Source organism: Apiospora marii (assembly GCF_038362585.1).
Source record: "Apiospora marii strain CBS 49790 chromosome Unknown utg000003l_segment0_segment0, whole genome shotgun sequence".
NCBI classification, from domain to species: Eukaryota; Fungi; Ascomycota; class Sordariomycetes; order Amphisphaeriales; family Apiosporaceae; genus Apiospora; species Apiospora marii.
The window spans coordinates 7,742,580-7,760,840 of record NW_027117374.1 but is presented as its reverse complement, the minus strand read 5'-3'; the positions used below and the strand labels follow the sequence as shown (position 1 = coordinate 7,760,840).

Below are 18,261 nucleotides of genomic sequence, written 5' to 3'. Positions count from 1 at the left end.
TGTTGCTTACTCTTTCAAGATACACGTCAGCGGCGGCCAATCCGTCTGGGCAGCACAGTTGCGGTGTCATGCTTACTATAGGGCTCCGATCCCAGGAGCGCCGGGGCATAATGACAATGTGACCCGAGAAGCTGACAGCGTCGCGGGATGAAGTCTGATCTGTGAAGGACGCCTCGCGGGGCTCCTCCAGACTGCCCCTGTCGGAGAGCTGATCCTTCATGCGCTTGACTCAGACACATGCGTCTGGTCGTCAGACTCTTGACTCTGTCGCGGCTCTTCGTAAGGGGCTTAGGGTGTCACAAAGGGGACGCTGTATAACGGCCAGACTAAGAAGGTACATGCTATCCAACGGCCAGGACGATTACCTATATAAAGGGGGTGTTACACATCCTCAATCTTCACCTTCATCCCCTCGAGTAGTCCAGGCAAGTCTGATAACAGCTCAGCAACTACCACACTACATCTCTTCGCATCCAGTTTACAACATGACTGTCACAACTTTCTCTTCTACTGGCACAGCCGCCTCCGGGCCTGGCCATGCCCACATCGCCATCGTGGGCGCCGGACCTCGCGGGACGAGCGTCGTCGAGCGCCTCGTGGCCTACGCACCCGACCTCATCACCCCGGGCAAACAGCTCACAGTCCACGTGATCGACCCTTCATCCCCCGGCCCCGGCAACGTGTGGCGCACCAACCAGTCCACAGAACTCCTGATGAACACCGTCACTTCCCAGATCACCCTATTCACAGACAAGAGCGTCGAGTCGGCGGGACGCATCGTCCCGGGGCCGACCCTGTACGAGTGGCTTAAAGACTCCCATCCCGAACTCGGGCCCGACGACTACCCGACCCGGGCCCTGTACGGCGAGTACCTGACCTGGGTCTTCAACGACGTCGTGGCGCGGGCCCCGCCCAACTTCCACGTCGAGGTGCACGCCACGCGCGCCGTCCGCCTCGACGACGGCCTCAAGGGCTTCCAGACGCTGGCGCTCGAGGACGGCACGACGCTGACGGGCCTGGCCGCCGTCGTGCTCGCCCAGGGCCACCTGCCCCTCGAGGCGGACCGCGACCAGCGCGCCCTGGCCGCCTACGCCCGGCAGCACCGGCTGACCTACATCGCGCCCGTCAACCCGGCCGACGTGGACCTGTCCGTCCTGCGCGCCCAGGAGCCCGTCTTCCTGCGCGGCCTGGGCCTCTGCTTCTTCGACTACATGGCCCTCCTGACCCTGGGCCGCGGCGGCCGCTTCGAGCGCACCCGCCCCGCCGGCAATTTGACCTACATCGCGTCCGGGAACGAGCCCCGCCTGTACGCCAGCTCGCGCCGCGGCATCCCCTTCCAGGCGCGCGGCGACAACGAAAAGGGCGCGTTCGGGCGCCACTACTCGATCCTCATGACGGACGAGGTCATTGCCGACTTCCGGCGCCGCGCCGGCAGGGGGGACGCGCCCGATTTCCTGAAAGAGGTCTGGCCCCTGATCCGCAAGGAGGTCGAGCTCATCTACTACGAGGCCCTGCTGCGCCGCACCGACTTCCGGGACCGGTTCCTGGCGGTCCCGGCCGACAGCGCCGAGGAGACGCGGCTGCTGGAGCAGGAGCTTGGCGTCAAGGCAGAGCAGCGCTGGTCGTGGGAGCGTCTGGGACGACCCCACGCTGCCCATACATTTAACAGTGCCGCGGAGTGGCAGGAGTGGCTCGTCGGCTATCTGCGCGAAGACGTCAAGCACGCCTCGCTCGGTAACGTCTCGGGGCCCCTCAAGGCGGCGTTGGATCTGCTGCGCGACCTGCGCAACGAGGTCCGTCTCATCGTCGACCACGCCGGGCTCTCGGGCGAGTCCCGCCGCGCCCACCTCGACCGCTGGTACACGCCGCTCAACGGCTACCTATCCATCGGCCCGCCCCGCGAGCGCATCGAGCAGATGATCGCTTTGTTGGAGGCCGGCGTGCTGACCCTGGTCGGGCCCTCGCCCGAGGTGGTCCCCGGCGGCTCCGAGCATGAAGATGCTTGGGTCGCTCGGTCCCCTGAGATCCCCGGGTCGGCAGTTCGTGTGACGGCGCTGATTGAGGCCCGGCTGCCCGAGCCGGATCTGCGCAGCACGGGCGACGCGCTGCTGGCGCGGTTGCAGGAGACGGGGCAGTGTCGGCCCCATGTTGTGGATGGGTACGAGACGGGCGGGCTTGATGTGACGCACAGTCCCTTCCACCTCATCGACTGCCAGGGCCGGGCGCACCCGCGGCGGTTCGCACTTGGTGTGCCCACCGAGGGGGCGCACTGGGTCACGGCTGCGGGCGCGCGGCCGGGAGTCAACTCGGTTACGCTGTGCGATACCGATGCCGTGGCTGGGGCCGCGCTGCTGACGGCGGTCAGCGGCCTGAGGAGTCTCTCGCCCGAGTTCCGGCCCATGGTGCAGAGCGAGTCGATGATGATCCAGCCTATCCGTTTGTAAGGGGCTGCTGGTATGGGCTCGCGGGAGTGAAACAAAATATGGAGAGTGGAAGACTGACGACTGAAGAAGATTGGATTTGGAATGCCGGCGTTATCCATGTTTGCTTTTCCTTTTTGATACAATACTACCTAGATTTGTCCTTTCATTGGAGTGTATATATCAAAAGTTAGCCAAGATTGAATAGAGTGCTTCGAAACTATCTACCTATGGTCTCATCATCTCAGACGGCCGCTCGCCACTGATGTCTGGATATTGGTCCTGCCGGGCTGTTTGCCTATTCCCACTGTCGCTGCATTCAATGCTGGGGTCTTTTTCGATGAAGCCGGGATGCCAGACTACTTCCGACAGCCCCTCCTAGTCTGTGATGTCACCCGCCGCATGTGTGGTCCGAGGACCATCCAGTAGCTGCCACCTCACATATCCCAAGGTGTCCTCAAGTGTTACGAGCTTCTTTATAGTGAACTGCAATGGCAGTCTTACATGCCAGCATTGCATGCCTGCCTGCCTGCGTCGGGTACAATCTCCGCTTCCCATAACTGCTCTGCGACAGCAAGCTATCCCGGCATGCGGACAGCTCCATGCCTCTTGCCGCCGATCCCGACGCACCTGCCGCACCTTAGTCTGAAGGTATTACCGGCAAATCTCGGAGTTGAGGTTGCCGAGTTGTAGAATCTCGGCATGACGATGGAGACTAGTAAATATATCCCAAAATATCAGCCGCGAACATACCCATTGGATGCCCTTGTGCTGCGCAAATACTAGCATCCGTCCAAAATGTTCCTTCCCGATATATGTATTGATAGTGACTCCCCATAACCAACATCTGCATCATCCAGCTTCCGAATGTGGAGCTGATGTCAGGACTGGCTGCATATATTCACCCAGACGTCCCGCGCGTCAGGCTACGCGCCCAGGTCAGAACTGACTGTTGCTCCATGCATCCTATACGTCCTTGACAATGGGAAGGGCAATGCCAACAAGGCGTGACTTAGTGGGCGCCAAAGTCACGCCAACTGGCGCGTAGCTGTCTATGAGTATTGCGTCAGCCCTCGACATACCGGTGACTTGCCTCCCCCCACCTGTGTATCGCCATGCACGCCTCCATTCAATGCCCTCGCATATTGCATTCAATATGGCGCGTCGGCCTTCATCGCCCTTTGGGGGCGCCTTTTGCTTATATTCACACATTTATTCACCCGATACATAACAGGAAAATCCATGACCGCCGTGAATACAAGCGGTGCATCCGGTGCATCGAGGAAAGAACGGCCGGGGCGCGACAAGGGACGGCATCGAAGGACAAAGTATAGCTATATAAGCCCCGAAGACCTCGCCGTTGTCCTCGACTTTTCTTCTCTCCTCCATCACAGCAGCAGCAGCTTCAGCTTCACGATCAGCACTCATTCCAAGATATTTACCACAAAGCTTCACGGCCTCGTTTCTCGATACGGTCGCGCTCGTTCGCATCCCACTGAAACTCGTTTTCGTTTTCGTCAGCTTCATTCTCGAGCCGCCCAATCTCGTTCAGCGTCATTATCGTCTTTCGAGACCTTCTCGGCTTCCAAGGTATGCTCATTGTCATCGACGCTGTCGCTAACCCCTTTTCTCGTCGTACTCATTCTCGACCGCGACGCCATCCACGTCGTTCGCGCTTCGGTTTATGTTGTCCGCGCTTCGGTCTATACCGTCCGCGCTTCGGTCTATACCGTCCGCGCTTCGGTCTATATCGTCCGCGCTTCGGTCTACGTCGTCCGCATTTCGGTCTATATCGTTCGCGCATTCATTATGCAAACGCTAACATACTCATCTCAGGCACCAGCATACTCAACTCCAACACTGAATCACTCAGCCCAGACACAGACACAATGGCCGGACTCACCTTCATCGCCATCCTCTTCTCCGCCTTCGTGGCCATGGTCGCCGCCCACAGCGGCAGCCTGACCTACAACCCCTACGGAGGCGCCACGGGCGCCTGCGGCCACGCCATCAACGACGGCGACAACACCGTCGCCGTGGCCCCGAGCTACTTCACGGCCTCCAACAGCAACAACGACCCCGTCTGTGGCAAGACCGTCAATATCATCTATAACGGCGTCACCACTTCGGCTCAGGTCTGGGACAAGTGCTCCGCATGCGGCGATGGGGACCTCGACGCCACGACGGGCCTGTTCACCAAGATCGTGGGATCGACTGGTCCTGGCCGAGTCAGCATCGAGTGGAATGGTATCTAGATGGAAGGGCAGCTGGAAGTGGTGGGATATCATGTATGGCCTCATCCCCTGGAAGAGGGAGATGGAGAGATGCTAGTCGGAAATTTGTGGGTTCATAGACAGACGCTAGCAACGGATGCAATGTGCAGGTTCAAATGTTGAGATGTAGCAGTAAATCTCACATATAGTACTGCCAGTACATACGAAATGGATCGTTGACCATTCATTGCCTTGCGCGTATACATTTGTGTGAGGTCTGCCATATATCTAGACGAATCTAGTGTTGTATGCGCTTATGCCAAGTGCCAAGTGCTGACAAGCCTTCACTAATAGCAATTCGTGATGGAATCAAGCTTTCCAGCGCCGGTATCCGATTGCTTGTCTAAACCCCGACGCGCCAATCAGAATGCGAGGATGCGCGACAGCCCCTGTCCAATCTCTGAGACCATTTGACCGCTAGCCACCAAAAGGGCAAGGGGTGGTTACGGCGAGATGACGGTCTGGACGGTGCCCCCGGCCGCTAAAAAGACCCAAACCGAAAACATGCCATTTTCGTGGGGGGGAGACCCTGGCGGAATGGGAATAAGATACGACCAAGAACAGGGTCCAGGATCCAGCTTTCCCATTATCTGGCCCCGGCAGAGATAAGACGAGCGAGAAAAAAAAATCCGTCCGAGTCCACTGCGGCGATGAGAAATTTTCGGCCGTATATAAGGTTGGTCGCGTGCCACTCGCGCGCTTTCTTCTTCTGGAAGAAAATGTGTGCGTGGTAAGCGGCACCTTCCAACTTGGAATCTCGCAGTCGATCCCTCCTTCCCGAGACGAGACCCCTCCATTGCTTGCATCCCATCCCGCCTTTCTTTCCTTCCATCCAATCTCCCCCGCACCCTTGTCTCGTGCATACGCATAAGCATGTCGACCGCCGCCGACCTGGAGAAGGGCCACGGCCCCGAAAAGCCCTTCGTAGCCGGCAATGACGTGCACTCCAACAACAGCGTCATGGTCGACGAGTCTGCGGCCGTGAAGGAAACCGGGACAAGCAATGGCGATGGTCGCGGCGTGCTGGCGAGCATGCGCCGCTTCGAGTCCAAGATGGACGCCATGTTTGGCGTCGAGTCCGAGGCCATCAGCCGCAAGCGGCCCGAGGACAAGCGCCACGTCCCCTGGCACGAGCAGCTGTCCATGGCGCTGCTGTGGGCCTCGAGCACCATGAACACCAGCTGCTTCGCGACCGGGTTCCTGGGCCACGAGCTCGGCCTGTCGATGGGGCAGTCCATCGCCATCACCATCTGCGCCTCCCTGATTGGCAGCGCCCTCACCGGCTTCTCCGCCACCTTCGGCGCCGCCACCGGCCTGCGCCAGATCTCCATGTCGCGCTTCAGCTTCGGCTGGTGGCCCAATAAGCTCATCGCCGCCCTCAACACCATTGTGCAGATCGGCTGGGCCTCGGTCTCTTGCATCACCGGCGGTCTCGCTCTGACTGCTGTCGCGGACGGGCATCTGTCGCTCATTGTCGGTATCGTCATCCTGGCTGTCTTCGCGACGCTGATCTCGTTTGTGGGGTTGAAGGCTATTCTGGTTTACGAGAGGTCAGTAGTTCTGGTGGTTTCTTTCCCCTCCTTCAATTGTGCCTTGCGGTTCGCAACTTGAAATCTTTGCCACCTTCACTGTGTCTGCCTGTAACATGGGGATTTACGATTCTTCTCTCCACAGATATGCCTGGGTCCTCTTCTTCATCATCTTCATGGTCATCTTTTCCGAGACAGGCCGCTTCGCCGACAACACCTCGCCCAGCAAGCTCAAGGGCGCCGACCTCTCCGGCAGTGTCCTCAGTCTGATCGCCATCGTCTACGGAAGCTCGGCCTCGTGGTGCACCATGGCCTCGGACTACTACGTGCACTACCCCGTCGACGTGTCTCGGGTCAAGGTCTTCTTCCTGACCACCTTCGGCCTCGCCATCCCCACCAGCATCGGCATGGTCGCCGGCTGCGTCGTGTCGTCGGCTCTCAACAACCGCCCCGACTGGGCGGCCACCTACGAGGACGATGGCCTGGGCTTCTTGATCCAGGAGATGCTGTACCCTCGTGGGTTTGCCAAGCTCATCTTGACCCTCCTGGTCCTGTCGGGTATCAACGTCAACGTTATCAGCATCTACAGCGCTGCCATCTCGTGCCAGCAGATCTCGCGACCTTTTGCAAGGGTGCCGCGCTTCATCTGGACGATCCTGTGCTTTGCCGCCATCCTGGGCCTGGCCTTGGGCGGTCGCGAACAGCTCAACGCGTACCTGCAGAACTTCCTGTCGCTGCTGGGTTACTGGTGCACCTCGTACTTCGTCGTCATGTTCGTCGAGCACTGGGTCTACCGCAAGGGCAACTTTGCCAACTACGACCTCGAAGGCTGGAACGACCCGAGCCGCCTGCCCCATGGTATCGCCGCCCTCACTGCCTTCCTCCTCGGCGTCGTCGCCTGGATCATGGGCATGGTGGAGACGTGGTACGTCGGCCCTGTCGGCGCACTCATTGGCTCTTCGGGCGGAGACGTCGCCAACGAGTTTGCTTTTGTCGTCACCCTGGTCACCTACCTGCCGGCCCGCTACCTGGAGCTCAAGATCTTTGGGCGGTAAGATACTATTATCTTCGAAGAGAATTTTCAAAGTAAGCAAAGCAATCTAGGGGATAGATAGGTACTTTACTCGTACTATCACACACCCGTATAATAAGCAAGACCACGAAAGGGATCTTTCCCCATGTCCCAAACCCTTTCGGTTCTGAACAGGTCACCTCTTATCAAGCCGCCTGGCCGGCTTGGACGCTCGAGAAAGCGCATCAGCGGCTCAAGCCAGTCGTGGGGTCTCGATGCTCTCTCGCCTCTGTGGCATTGGGTCCAGACTCGGCACGGCACTGGCTTTTTCTCTATGCAGCCGATGGCACACCAACACAGGTGAAGTATGCGTAGGATCATCTCAATCTGGTAAGTCAACTGTAACGTAGAAGCGCGATCGGGGTCGTCGTCAATGGCGTTTGCCGCATTCACGTTGGTTGTGCGTACGGTATAGCGTGTCGTGCGTTGACCGGCGTTTCGTGTGTCCCCTCCCACATTCGTGGGAGGCTGTTCACGTTGCGAGTCTTCCATTGGCCCGCCGTGTATCGCGGGTTTTGGTCGTACGGTAGGTAGGTGTTGTTCGTCTATGCGTGTTTGCTCTGTTGAGCAATTACATCAGTTTGGATACCTAGTCTCTGCAGCTTACTTTCAATATGCGTATTTGGCGCCTCTTCAATCTAAATGTTCAACTTCATCTTCGTCTCGTGTGTTCAATGTGTTTTTTGTCTTCTTCAATCGTGCAATCAATCGTTGAGTTGCGATCACTCAGCCCAATGCATACCTAACCATCAATCGCGGGATTGAGGGTTGAAGTTCTATTGATGGCTTCGGAGGCCAGTGAATGTTCCCATGTCGCCGGCTAGGATGCCAGTCCTTCTGACTTGATCAATTTGATCAATTGAAGACTCGAAGATTCTGAAGTTATATTATGGCTAATGTCGCGATTGATAAAGACCTCAAATCCTTCGTTGTACTGCACATCACCACCACCAGCGACTAGATCCCTCTTCCTGCAGATCGCCCTTACTCAAACCAAGCTCATCTATCATTACGAAGTTCACAGGCGCCTCTCTTCTGTGACCTCTGGTTACTGTCTCCATCGCCGGCCGATTGAACACACGGATCACTTAAACTCTTAGGATCCGATCTACACCCTCTCAACCTGAAACAGACGCAGGTCGAGAAGCGCGCCAGCTCTGAAGCCTTTTACAGTAAGTAAGCCGCATTCATCTCGACCGCCTTTGAAAGGCAAAGGGTCGATTGCATGTAAATATGCTATCGATGCAGGAAACGCGTCGGTCAATTACATACATATCCAACGAAACAAATAACAGAATATTCTTCTGTGATACGCCGATGACATTATGCTGAACAAAAATACCGAATCAAGTTCGTTACTCTACGACGTACCTTGTTCATGTTCCTTCTCACTGATACAGGCTGCGTGATAAAGAGAGCGACCAGTAAGAAGCGAGCTGCACTATATGTAGCTGGGCGTTTTCATTGTTACACGACATGAATGAGGGGGTCCAACACAACCAGTAAGAAACGAGCTGCACCGCAAAATTAGGTGCGCGATGGCCAACAGCTTTGGCTGGGTATTGCCCTACAGTTGGAACAACCCCAGTGGCCTTTCCGCCGCCGTACGTGATGACATGTTGGGTGGTAGAAAGGCAATGGGTTAAGTGCATGGAGTCTATCGTTCCAGAGGCAGGTAAGCGAAAATAAACCGGAATATTTTCCTGGGAAGCTCGACGATGTGTCGCAATGTGATCATGTTAAATCGGTTTCGTTGATTTGCGATATGAGAGGATGGCTAGCCCACTCAACCAAATGTATTGCTTTTCTTTTGGTCAAATTCCAATGCGACCCCGAGGCGGTGTTCAGTAAGAATCGACCTACACTGCAAAATTAGCTGCGCAATGGACGTTGTGACTCTGACGTTCGAATACTTAGGTACGTGATGCCTGCTAAGAAGGCAAAAGGCAGCAAATCCGCAGATCCCCTACTTCAGTTCCAATGTTGTAGCTGCACATCCGTTGGCCGTTTCACAAGGCAAGCCTCACATGCAAGTGGGATGATGACTATGATAGGAGGTTGCATTGTGGAAAAAAAGCCCACGGCCGGACCTAATGGCCCGGCCGAGTCGCAGCAGTGCGAGAGTGCGTACTCGTATCATTCCAGTTGCCAATCGCTGATCCTCTACCCTCTGTCGCATTGATGGTGGACGAGAGCCTCCAGAAGCTCGTTTGGGCTACCGTTTTACTTAGCACCCCCCGACCCCTGGCGCTGCCCTGGCGTAGTGCACCGAGGGCTGCCCTGCCGCCCCGTTTTCTTCTTCACATGCAAAAAGTGTCGATTATGTCGCGCGTCTTCTTAGCAGTCTCTGACGTCAGGCGCAGGGATTCTCCAAAATAATCGGCCAATTTGGGCGGAGCTTCAATGCTTGTTTCTGGTATCCAGGCTCCGATTGGCATCGCGGACTGATGTAAATAGTTCGTAATAAACTTGACGATCCCGCTGCCAAGGCATGCTCCGTATCCTTACCTTACTTATATCCCTTCAATGGTATCTTCCTCAGTTGGTGAAATAGTGAACGGGAAGAGAGAAAGAGAGGAGAGACACAACCACCACTAAACTTGTCTCAATCGTTCTGTACGCTACCGAACAAGCCAATAGGCAAAAGTTGACGATATGCCGTCCGAATCCAAGGTCGAGAACCCGTTGTTCCACCCGTTCTTGTTCGTCTACCAACTGTGGCAATGGATCATCGACTTCATCCTGTCGCCGTCGCCCCCGAAGCCCGGTGAGCAGCTGTCGCGGCCCAAGATCGCCATCATCGGTGCCGGCATCACGGGTGTCGCGTCTGCTGCCCATTGCGTCGGTCATGGCTTTGATGTCACCATCTTCGAGGCGGGCGACGAGAAGAATGTCGGCGGTATCTGGAGTGTAAGCGAAGCCAAGCTAATACCCAGTCAATTGGCGATTTACTGACACCCTTCGCTCAATGCAGAAAGTCAACAACACCTCGAGCCTCCAGATCCACTCGCTCATGTACCGTTTCCACCCCTCGGTAAAGTGGGAGCGCGGCTACCCGGACCGACAGCAGATCATCAGCCAGGTGCGCCAGGTTTGGGAGCGATACGGGCTCGACAAGAAGACCGTGTTCAACAAAAAGATCGAGAAGGTCTACAAGGACGACAAGGGCCGCTGGATTCTCGACGACCCCTCCAACGGCGTTTACGAAGGTCTTATTGCTGCCATCGGAACCTGTGGCGACCCCAAGATGCCGCACCTCGACGGCATGGAGAAGTACAAGGGGCCCAAATTCCACTCTAGCCAATTGACTGGGTAAGTGGTAATACATGAATTGACGTTTTTGATTGTGAGCTAATAGTTCCTTCCCCGTAGTAAATCCGCCAAGGACAAGACCATGATCGTCATCGGCGGCGGCGCGTCGGCCGTCGAGGCGCTCGAGTTCGCGGCCGACGAGGGCGCCAAGAAGGTGTACATCATCGCCCGGTCGGACAAGTGGATCATCCCGCGCAACCCCATCGTCAACATGCTGCTGGCGCTCAACATCTTCGGCCAGGAGACCATCTTTTCGTTTATCCCCGAGTTCCTGCTGCGCAAGCTCTTCTACCGCGACCTCGAGGACCTGGCCCCCTACAACAAGGGCATCTTCATGGACACCCCCATGGTCAACTCGGACGTCATGGACAAGCTGCGCAGCGGCGCCGCCGAGTGGGTGCGCTGCGACATCCAGGACTTCACCGACCGCGGCATCCTCGTCAACAAGCGCGAGAAGGGCGTGCCCCCCGGCGGCCCGGGGCGCACCGTCCACATCGAGGGCGACATGGTGGTCCAGGCCACGGGCTTCAAGCGGCCCTCGCTGAGCTTCCTGCCCGACGACTGCTTCGAGGAGCCGTACGGCGCGCCCAACTGGTACCTGCAGACCTTCCCGCCCAACCACCCGTCCGTGTCGGCCATCAACTGCACCTACCTGTCCGCCATCGGCACCGTCGGCAACTGGCACATCGGCATCTACACCCGCATTTTGTTGATGTTCCTCGCCGACCCCCTGACGCGGCCCCGGCCCTTCTGGATGCGCCGCTGGATCGACATGACCAAGGTCCTCAAGGCCACGGCCCCGACCGGCGCCTTCGACTTCTTCACCTACCTCGAGCTGCTCTGGTGGTTCGCCTTCTGCGTCACCATCAACCCCTTCCGCTGGAAGTGGGCCGCCTTCGTCTTCTTTGGCATTGGGTCCGCGCTGCCGAAGCGCATTGTACGCGTCGAGGACCGGATGCGCAATGGGCTGGGGCTGCAGCACCAGGAGGTAGAGAGGGATACGGGCAAGAGCTTCTAAAGAGGTTGACTTATTTGGCAGAAGAGGAGAAGAAGAAAGGATTGGGTTGCGCAAAGGGGTGGCAGACATTGCTGCCAATCAAAATAGGTTGGCGTTCTAACAGGAAGCAGCCTGAGCAAGATAGTCAACTAAGTCTGTTCTGAAAACTGGAAATGGTTATTGGCGAGGAATAAGGAAAGGCGTTCTGGTTTGAGGCACAGCGGATCCGATCCGAAAAAATTGAGGGAGACTCAAGGAAGTGAGAACGATTTGCGAAACAGACCATGTGGTAAACAATATTGTACGATCGAGATGGAGCATAATGTGCTGGAATATAGCTGTAGATCTACAAACACCTAAGGGGATCATATATCTGAAATAAAAGGGTTTTATGACACAAATTCTAACTTTTATTTTGGGTATCAAGACCGTCTCAGTACAGGAACAGTCAAAATCTAAACACACTATACATCCACCAAGCAACAATTCCATCATCACCTCTTGGCACGCTTGCCGCCGCCCCTCTGGCCGTCCATGGTCTTGACGCGCTTCTGGTAGCCGCCGCCGACGATCTCGCGGGTGTTGCTGCTGAAGCCGCTGTTGCGGTCGCCGTCGCCGACCTCGCGGCCGCGCTTGCGGCTGTTCTCGAGCAGGGCCTTGGTGCCGCTGGCGCCCGAGGGCTTCTTGCGCGTGAGCCGGTCGATGCGGTCGACGTTGCCGAGGTCGCGCCAGTCCTCGCCGCCGAACTGCATGGCGCCGGTGCGCCCCTGCTCCTTGTTGCGCTTGGTGCGGTCCTTCTTGCTCTCGGCGGGCAGGCGCGTGAAGTTGGTCTCCTCGTAGTCGCGGCGGCGGTCCTCGTCGGCCTTCTGGTACGCCGTCTTCATGCCGCGGCCGCCCGACACGATGGTGGTGCCCACGCTGGGCTGCGCCAGGGGCTGGTCCAGCACCTCCTCGTTGACGAACTCGTTCATGGTGGCCGAGCGGCCGGGGCGGGCGCGGTCCCGGGCCTCGCGGCGCTCCGTCGTGGGCATCACGGTCGCGCTGATCTTGGGCGGGCGGTACACGCCGCTGCGGTCGGCGTCGGACGCGGCGGCGGCGGCCATGCCGGCGGGGTTCTTGGAGGCCTGGAAGCCGAAGCTGGGCAGGGCCGAGCTGGCGTTCTTGTCCACCACCGGGGCACCGCTGTTGACGGCGGCGCCTCCTTCCGCGTCGCTCTCCTCTTCGTCGTCGGACTCTTCGGCTTCCCGCATGGCGGCGCTGTGGGCGGCGTTCTGGGTCTGGCGTTCGGTGTCGTCGGCGGCGCGCAGCATTCTGTCCAGCTGGTACTCGAGCTTTTCTTCCAGGGGGCGAACGCCCTTCTCGAGGTAGAGGCGCAGCTCGACGAGCTTCTCGACCACTGTGTTGGACAGGTCTGAGTCATCTTCGTCGGAGTTCTTTGCGTTTCGGATCTTCAGGAGGATGAGGAAGACGAGGTTTTGCAGGTAGGACAGAAGCAGTTCGTTCTTGGTATCGAGCAGGGACACGCCATTCTGGGGAGGCTCAATGCCGGCCAACTTCGGGGTAGCTTCGTAGGCAGATGTCAATGACTGAGTCAATGTGTCCAGCAAAGCTGGCAGAGAAGTGAGGGCCGCCATCTTATTTGGCGATACTGTTTGGCTGTTTGGTGATACAATCTGGGGAACGGCCGATGGATTGTACCAACTCAAAAAAAGTTCAGAGACAAAAAAGTAGCGATAAGGCGCGATAAGCAAGAGACGCCCCACTGTCTTCCAGCAGCCTCCCGCCTGTGAGTTTGCAGGTTTGCAGGTCCAGTAGCAAGCACCCCTGTCGGAAAATCGGATTTAACGTACCGGCTTGGGTGCCAGTTCCCTGGGGACAGCTAAACCGTAACAAGGAGGCCCAGCTATTGGAACCTAGCAGGGCCCCATTCCCAACTGGATCAAACTGAATGCGCCGCTAGTGACAGAAGAAGGCCATGCATGCTAGGCCGTCAGCTACTGCTGCATCAAACCTCCAAGCACTTGGCCAAGCTGCTCCTGAAAATTGTTGGTGTTGTCATTTCACAAGGAATTCTCGAAGGATAGACCAAATCCCTGAATCAACACGAGGCCGCAGTCAGGATTGGAGATACAGCCAATCCCTTGATGTGATCACCTGCGCTCTGGTGTTCCTTTAACCTGCTACCCCCTCCAAAACATTTGTGTATCTGCATACGTAAGTGTCCATAGCTCCCTCGACTTGCTGATCAGTCCACGTCGCAATCTTCCGTCATCCTCGCCAACCCTGCCACCTTGCCTTTCCACATGCATTCAATGTCCATCTTCGATTAAGAACCATCAGCCCTACATTACTTGCATGGGAAAACTCGAGCACATCAGCTGCCCCGTATCGTGAAGCCGAGCAACTAATTGATCCAATTGCTGTAGTTAGCCCTCCTTTTTATCCTCCTTCGCCATGCGAGGCACCATCGGCGCAACGTCCTCGGCGACGTTGATCGCGACTCTCCTCGCCTTACCTCAACTCACATCCGCCTTCTACCTCCCCGGTGTCGCGCCGACCTCCTACAAGAAAGATGCCAGCGTGCCTCTATACGTAAACAGCGTCAAGCCGGTCGCCGCCTCCCAAGATGGCGTCCTCCACTCCGTCATGTCGTACGACTACTACCACGAGCGCTTCCGATTCTGCCAGCCGCCCGACCCCAAATACGTGTCGGAGAGTCTAGGCAGCATACTGTTCGGCGACCGCATCATGACCTCTGGGTTCCAGCTGGAGATGGGCCACAACCAGACCTGCAAGTCGCTCTGCGAATCCGTCTACGACGAGGAATCCGCCCACTTTGTCAACAAGCGCATCATGCAAGGCTACGCCATCAACTGGCTCGTCGACGGGCTCCCTGCCGGCCAGAAGATCATCGACGAGATTACTAGCACCACCTTCTACAGTCCCGGCTTCCAGCTCGGTCAGGTAAGCCTCGACGCGGCCGAACGCAAGCCCTACTTCAACAACCACTACGACATCGTCGTCGAGTACCACGAGGTCGGCGGAGACCCAAACCAGCTGCGGGTGGTCGGAGTTATAGTACAGCCCGATTCCAAGGCTTACAGCGGCGCCGTCGACAGCAAGTCCTGCTTGAACGACAATTTGCCTCCCGTCATGTTGGCTGAGGATGGCAAGACCAAGGTCCACTTCACCTACAGTGTCTACTGGACTCGCTCGCCCACCGCCTGGGCTACTCGATGGGACAAATACTTGCATGTCTTCGACCCCAAGATCCACTGGTTCTCCCTCATCAACTCGGCCGTCGTCGTCGTGGTCCTCACCATTACCGTCACCTCGGTGCTGTTCAGGGCTCTGAAGAAGGATATTGCGCGATACAACCGTCTCGACCAGATCAACCTTGACGACCTCTCCGGAACTTCTGCCCTCGAAGATGGCGTCCAGGAGGATTCCGGCTGGAAGCTGGTGCATGGCGATGTGTTCCGCACTCCCTCGCATCCTCTTCTGCTCTCCATCTTCCTGGGTAATGGAGCTCAGCTATTTGTCATGACCGGCTTTACCATCTGCTTTGCTCTCCTAGGCTTCCTGTCTCCTTCGAACCGTGGCTCCCTCGGCACCATCATGATTCTTCTCTACACCATTCTCGGCTTCGTCGGTGGTTACTCATCCGCCAGAGTCTACAAGTCGCTGAACGGCGAGAAGTGGAAGCTCAACATTGGCCTGACCCCCCTGTTGGTCCCGGGTATTGTTTTTGCCACCTTCTTCTTCCTCAACCTCTTCCTCTGGGCCAACCAGTCGGCTGGAGCTGTTCCCATGAGCACCATGCTGGTTATTATCTGCATTTGGTTCATCATCTCGATCCCGCTTTCCTTTGCCGGTTCGTGGCTCGGTTTCCGCGCCCCGGCCTTTGAGCCCCCCGTGCGCACGAACCAGATCCCCCGTCAGATCCCGCCCACTACTACCTACCTGAAGCCCATCCCTAGCATGTTGCTGGTGGGCATCCTGCCTTTCGGCGCCATCTTCGTGGAGCTCTACTTCATCATGAGCTCCATCTGGTTCAGCAAGATCTACTACATGTTCGGCTTCCTCTTCCTCTGCTACGGCCTGATGATCATCACCTGCGCCGCAGTCACCGTGCTCATGGTCTACTTCCTGCTGTGCGCCGAGAACTACAACTGGCAGTGGCGGTCCTTCCTCGCGGCTGGCATGAGCGCCGCGTACATCTTCGCCAACGCCCTGATCTACCTGGTCAGCAAGCTCGCTCTGGGCAGCTGGTCGGGGACTGTCCTCTACATCGGATACAGTGCGCTGCTGTCGTTCCTGTTCTTCATTCTTACTGGTAAGCAAACCCCTATCCTCACTTCTGATCATGCCATATCTAACACCACAACAGGCTCCATCGGATTCTTTTCGAGCTGGTGGTTCGTCCACAAGATCTACTCGTCCATCAAGATCGACTAAGTGCTTGACTGGCGAGAGGTGAAGTGAAAAGAAGCAGCTTTTTAGCGTGTTGCGGCAGTTGGTGATCGATCTGCTGCAAGAAGTGTAGAGTGTTTTGATATCCGCCCCAGAAAGGGGTGCCGTGGTCATTATTTCGGGCCGGTTAGATACAACTAGGTGGGGAGGTGGAAGAAGACAAAACAGAAAAGGGGTAGAACTGTGCCAGCGGAGGCTCCAAAGGGGGTTCACCGGGCGGTTGCAAGATGTGAGATTCGAGTCAACGGCTTTCACGGCAGCAGCATTTTTGCGAAGAAAGATAATGCGGAGTTTACCGGTTCTTCTCGATGATATCCCGAGTTATTCAAGGGTCGAGGTTGCATCGATGGGGCGTTTTTTCGCTGCTAGTGGTTGGTCCCTGGGCAAATGGCGTGACTACAGGGTGTACATATTATGTGCGATATTTTGGAAAAGCTTAGAACTCCCATTTCCTAGTTTCTTCTTTCTTGTGGTCCTTCTGATAACGCAGGCTGTGCGGAAGAGTGAGAACCAATCATGGCGAAAAGTCCGGGATTGCGATGCAGTGGTAGGGATGGCTGTACTGTATGCCCAAGCCATGCTTTCAAGGCGGGACGCGTAGGCAAGGCAGACTTGAGCGGTGATTGGAGAATCACAATTGCGAGGCTTTAGTCTGGAGCGTGTTGATCTCCCTACAATGCCTAAAATTGCAGTGAAGGATATGTTTAGATATAATTAACATATGACATGGGGAAATGTATATGCATGTAAGACTGTTATGCCCATCCAGTTGTCCATTCAAAGATTTGCATGGCTGACTCACAAGCAGCAAAGGTCTAAGTATCAGGCTATTGGTTAAGGCTGTGTGTTTGTTCTTGCATGCTGATAGCCGGTGTATAATTGGCTAAGTAATTATGCCATCCAACCAATGGGCATCGAGACAGAAGATTGTCAGCGTTACTGGGCGTTCGCAATCGTTCTTGATAGACTACAATTGCAGTGAATTTAATAAGCTGAGAAGTTTAGAGCAATCTTACAACCTTACCGAACTTGGTGTGACGCGAACCATCACCGCCCCTAATGATTTGACTATGGGCAATGTCGCAGACTCAGTATCAGCGGAGGCCGCGATATACATGAAGGCTGCGTAAGAAGATCCAACCATGTTGAAAAGTTCGGGATTGCGAGGCATTGGGAGGCCTGGCTGTAGCTGCGAGCCTAAAGGTAGCATGCTACCCAGGGTATAGAAAACACGAAGCTTGGGCAGACTTGAGTGATACTTGACCAATCAAGTTCGACGGCCCTCCATTCTAGAATTGAGTCGATCACCCTGCATTGCCTAAGACTGCAGTGAAGAGCGTCCTGGGTAGCCCACCTTTAAGAGCTTGTACCTAAATCGCAGTGTCGTCTTACATTGCCTTGGGCAACGCCAGTGTGCTTGACCAATGAGGTTCGTCAGCCCTCGAAATTAGGCTTGTATGTTATTGGAGATCCTATAGAATTGAAAATTGCAGTGAACGGGCAGGGCCGCCACCATGTGCTACCTCAGCAGCAAGGGACCGGGCTGTGTCGTCCGCCCTGCAGAGCCTAAAATTGCAGTGCTTGCAGCAATTAGAATTGCAGTGGAGTCGAAGTTCAGGGATAGGTAGGCACCCATTGCCTTGCATTGAGGAGGACATTTCAGCTCTGTGGTTTTCAGTGCAATTTACCTTGGTATTGCGTCACAACTGATGGGCTTCAACTGACAACATCACTCATATCTGACCAATTATAATGCAAATTCGGTAACATGCAAAATGAATCACATTTCAAACACTTGACTACGGGCATGCCTGACAAGCAGCAGATTTATGAATGCTTTTCAATGAAGTTTGTGCCTGTTTCTACTTTCTGATAATCGATGACCGATCCGGAATTTGATCATGTGGTCCTCCAGTGGTCTTCAATACATGAGGGATTGCCAGTGTTAATGGGCGATCGTGAGCGCTCTTGAACGGCTAGAATTGCAGTGCCTGCTGTCGCATTCATTGTGTTGTTGTCCTACATTGATTTTCGAAAGTAAAGTGTTGATCGGTGTCAAAAATCGCTCTTCACAGACTAACATTGCAGTGCAAGACCAATCAATACCCCGGGATCATCGGTCTTACTATCATCTAAGCTCAAGCAGCAGCCAGCCAGAGAAATTATTACATAAACGGTCAAATAG

At 56.0% G+C, this 18,261-nt stretch overlaps 6 protein-coding genes across 6 annotated transcripts; 5 read left to right on the top strand and 1 right to left on the bottom strand.

The window, feature by feature from the left end:
• Window positions 1–485: 485 nt before the first annotated feature.
• Window positions 486–2,444, top strand: PG985_005888 (FAD-NAD(P)-binding-domain-containing protein; the record flags this gene model as incomplete). The annotated part of the gene is made up of 1 exon (XM_066825657.1): window positions 486–2,444. One exon carries the CDS (start codon window positions 486–488, stop codon window positions 2,442–2,444), a length of 1,959 nt encoding a protein of 652 aa, XP_066688817.1.
• Window positions 2,445–4,309: 1,865 nt separating this feature from the next.
• PG985_005887 (plant expansin) lies at window positions 4,310–4,675 on the top strand (the record flags this gene model as incomplete). Its single annotated transcript, XM_066825656.1, has 1 exon — window positions 4,310–4,675. The coding sequence occupies one exon, from the start codon at window positions 4,310–4,312 to the stop codon at window positions 4,673–4,675; it is 366 nt and encodes a 121-aa protein (XP_066688816.1).
• An 891-nt stretch (window positions 4,676–5,566) lies between these two features.
• On the top strand, window positions 5,567–7,277 carry PG985_005886 (uncharacterized protein; the record flags this gene model as incomplete). The annotated part of the gene is made up of 2 exons (XM_066825655.1): window positions 5,567–6,243; window positions 6,368–7,277. 2 exons carry the CDS (start codon window positions 5,567–5,569, stop codon window positions 7,275–7,277), a joined length of 1,587 nt encoding a protein of 528 aa, XP_066688815.1.
• Window positions 7,278–9,949: 2,672 nt separating this feature from the next.
• PG985_005885 (uncharacterized protein) lies at window positions 9,950–11,624 on the top strand (the record flags this gene model as incomplete). The annotated part of the gene is made up of 3 exons (XM_066825654.1): window positions 9,950–10,204; window positions 10,269–10,606; window positions 10,667–11,624. 3 exons carry the CDS (start codon window positions 9,950–9,952, stop codon window positions 11,622–11,624), a joined length of 1,551 nt encoding a protein of 516 aa, XP_066688814.1.
• Window positions 11,625–12,097: 473 nt separating this feature from the next.
• PG985_005884 (uncharacterized protein) lies at window positions 12,098–13,237 on the bottom strand (the record flags this gene model as incomplete). Its single annotated transcript, XM_066825653.1, has 1 exon — window positions 12,098–13,237. The coding sequence occupies one exon, from the start codon at window positions 13,235–13,237 to the stop codon at window positions 12,098–12,100; it is 1,140 nt and encodes a 379-aa protein (XP_066688813.1).
• An 820-nt stretch (window positions 13,238–14,057) lies between these two features.
• PG985_005883 (uncharacterized protein) lies at window positions 14,058–16,061 on the top strand (the record flags this gene model as incomplete). Its single annotated transcript, XM_066825652.1, has 1 exon — window positions 14,058–16,061. The coding sequence occupies one exon, from the start codon at window positions 14,058–14,060 to the stop codon at window positions 16,059–16,061; it is 2,004 nt and encodes a 667-aa protein (XP_066688812.1).
• Window positions 16,062–18,261: the final 2,200 nt, after the last annotated feature.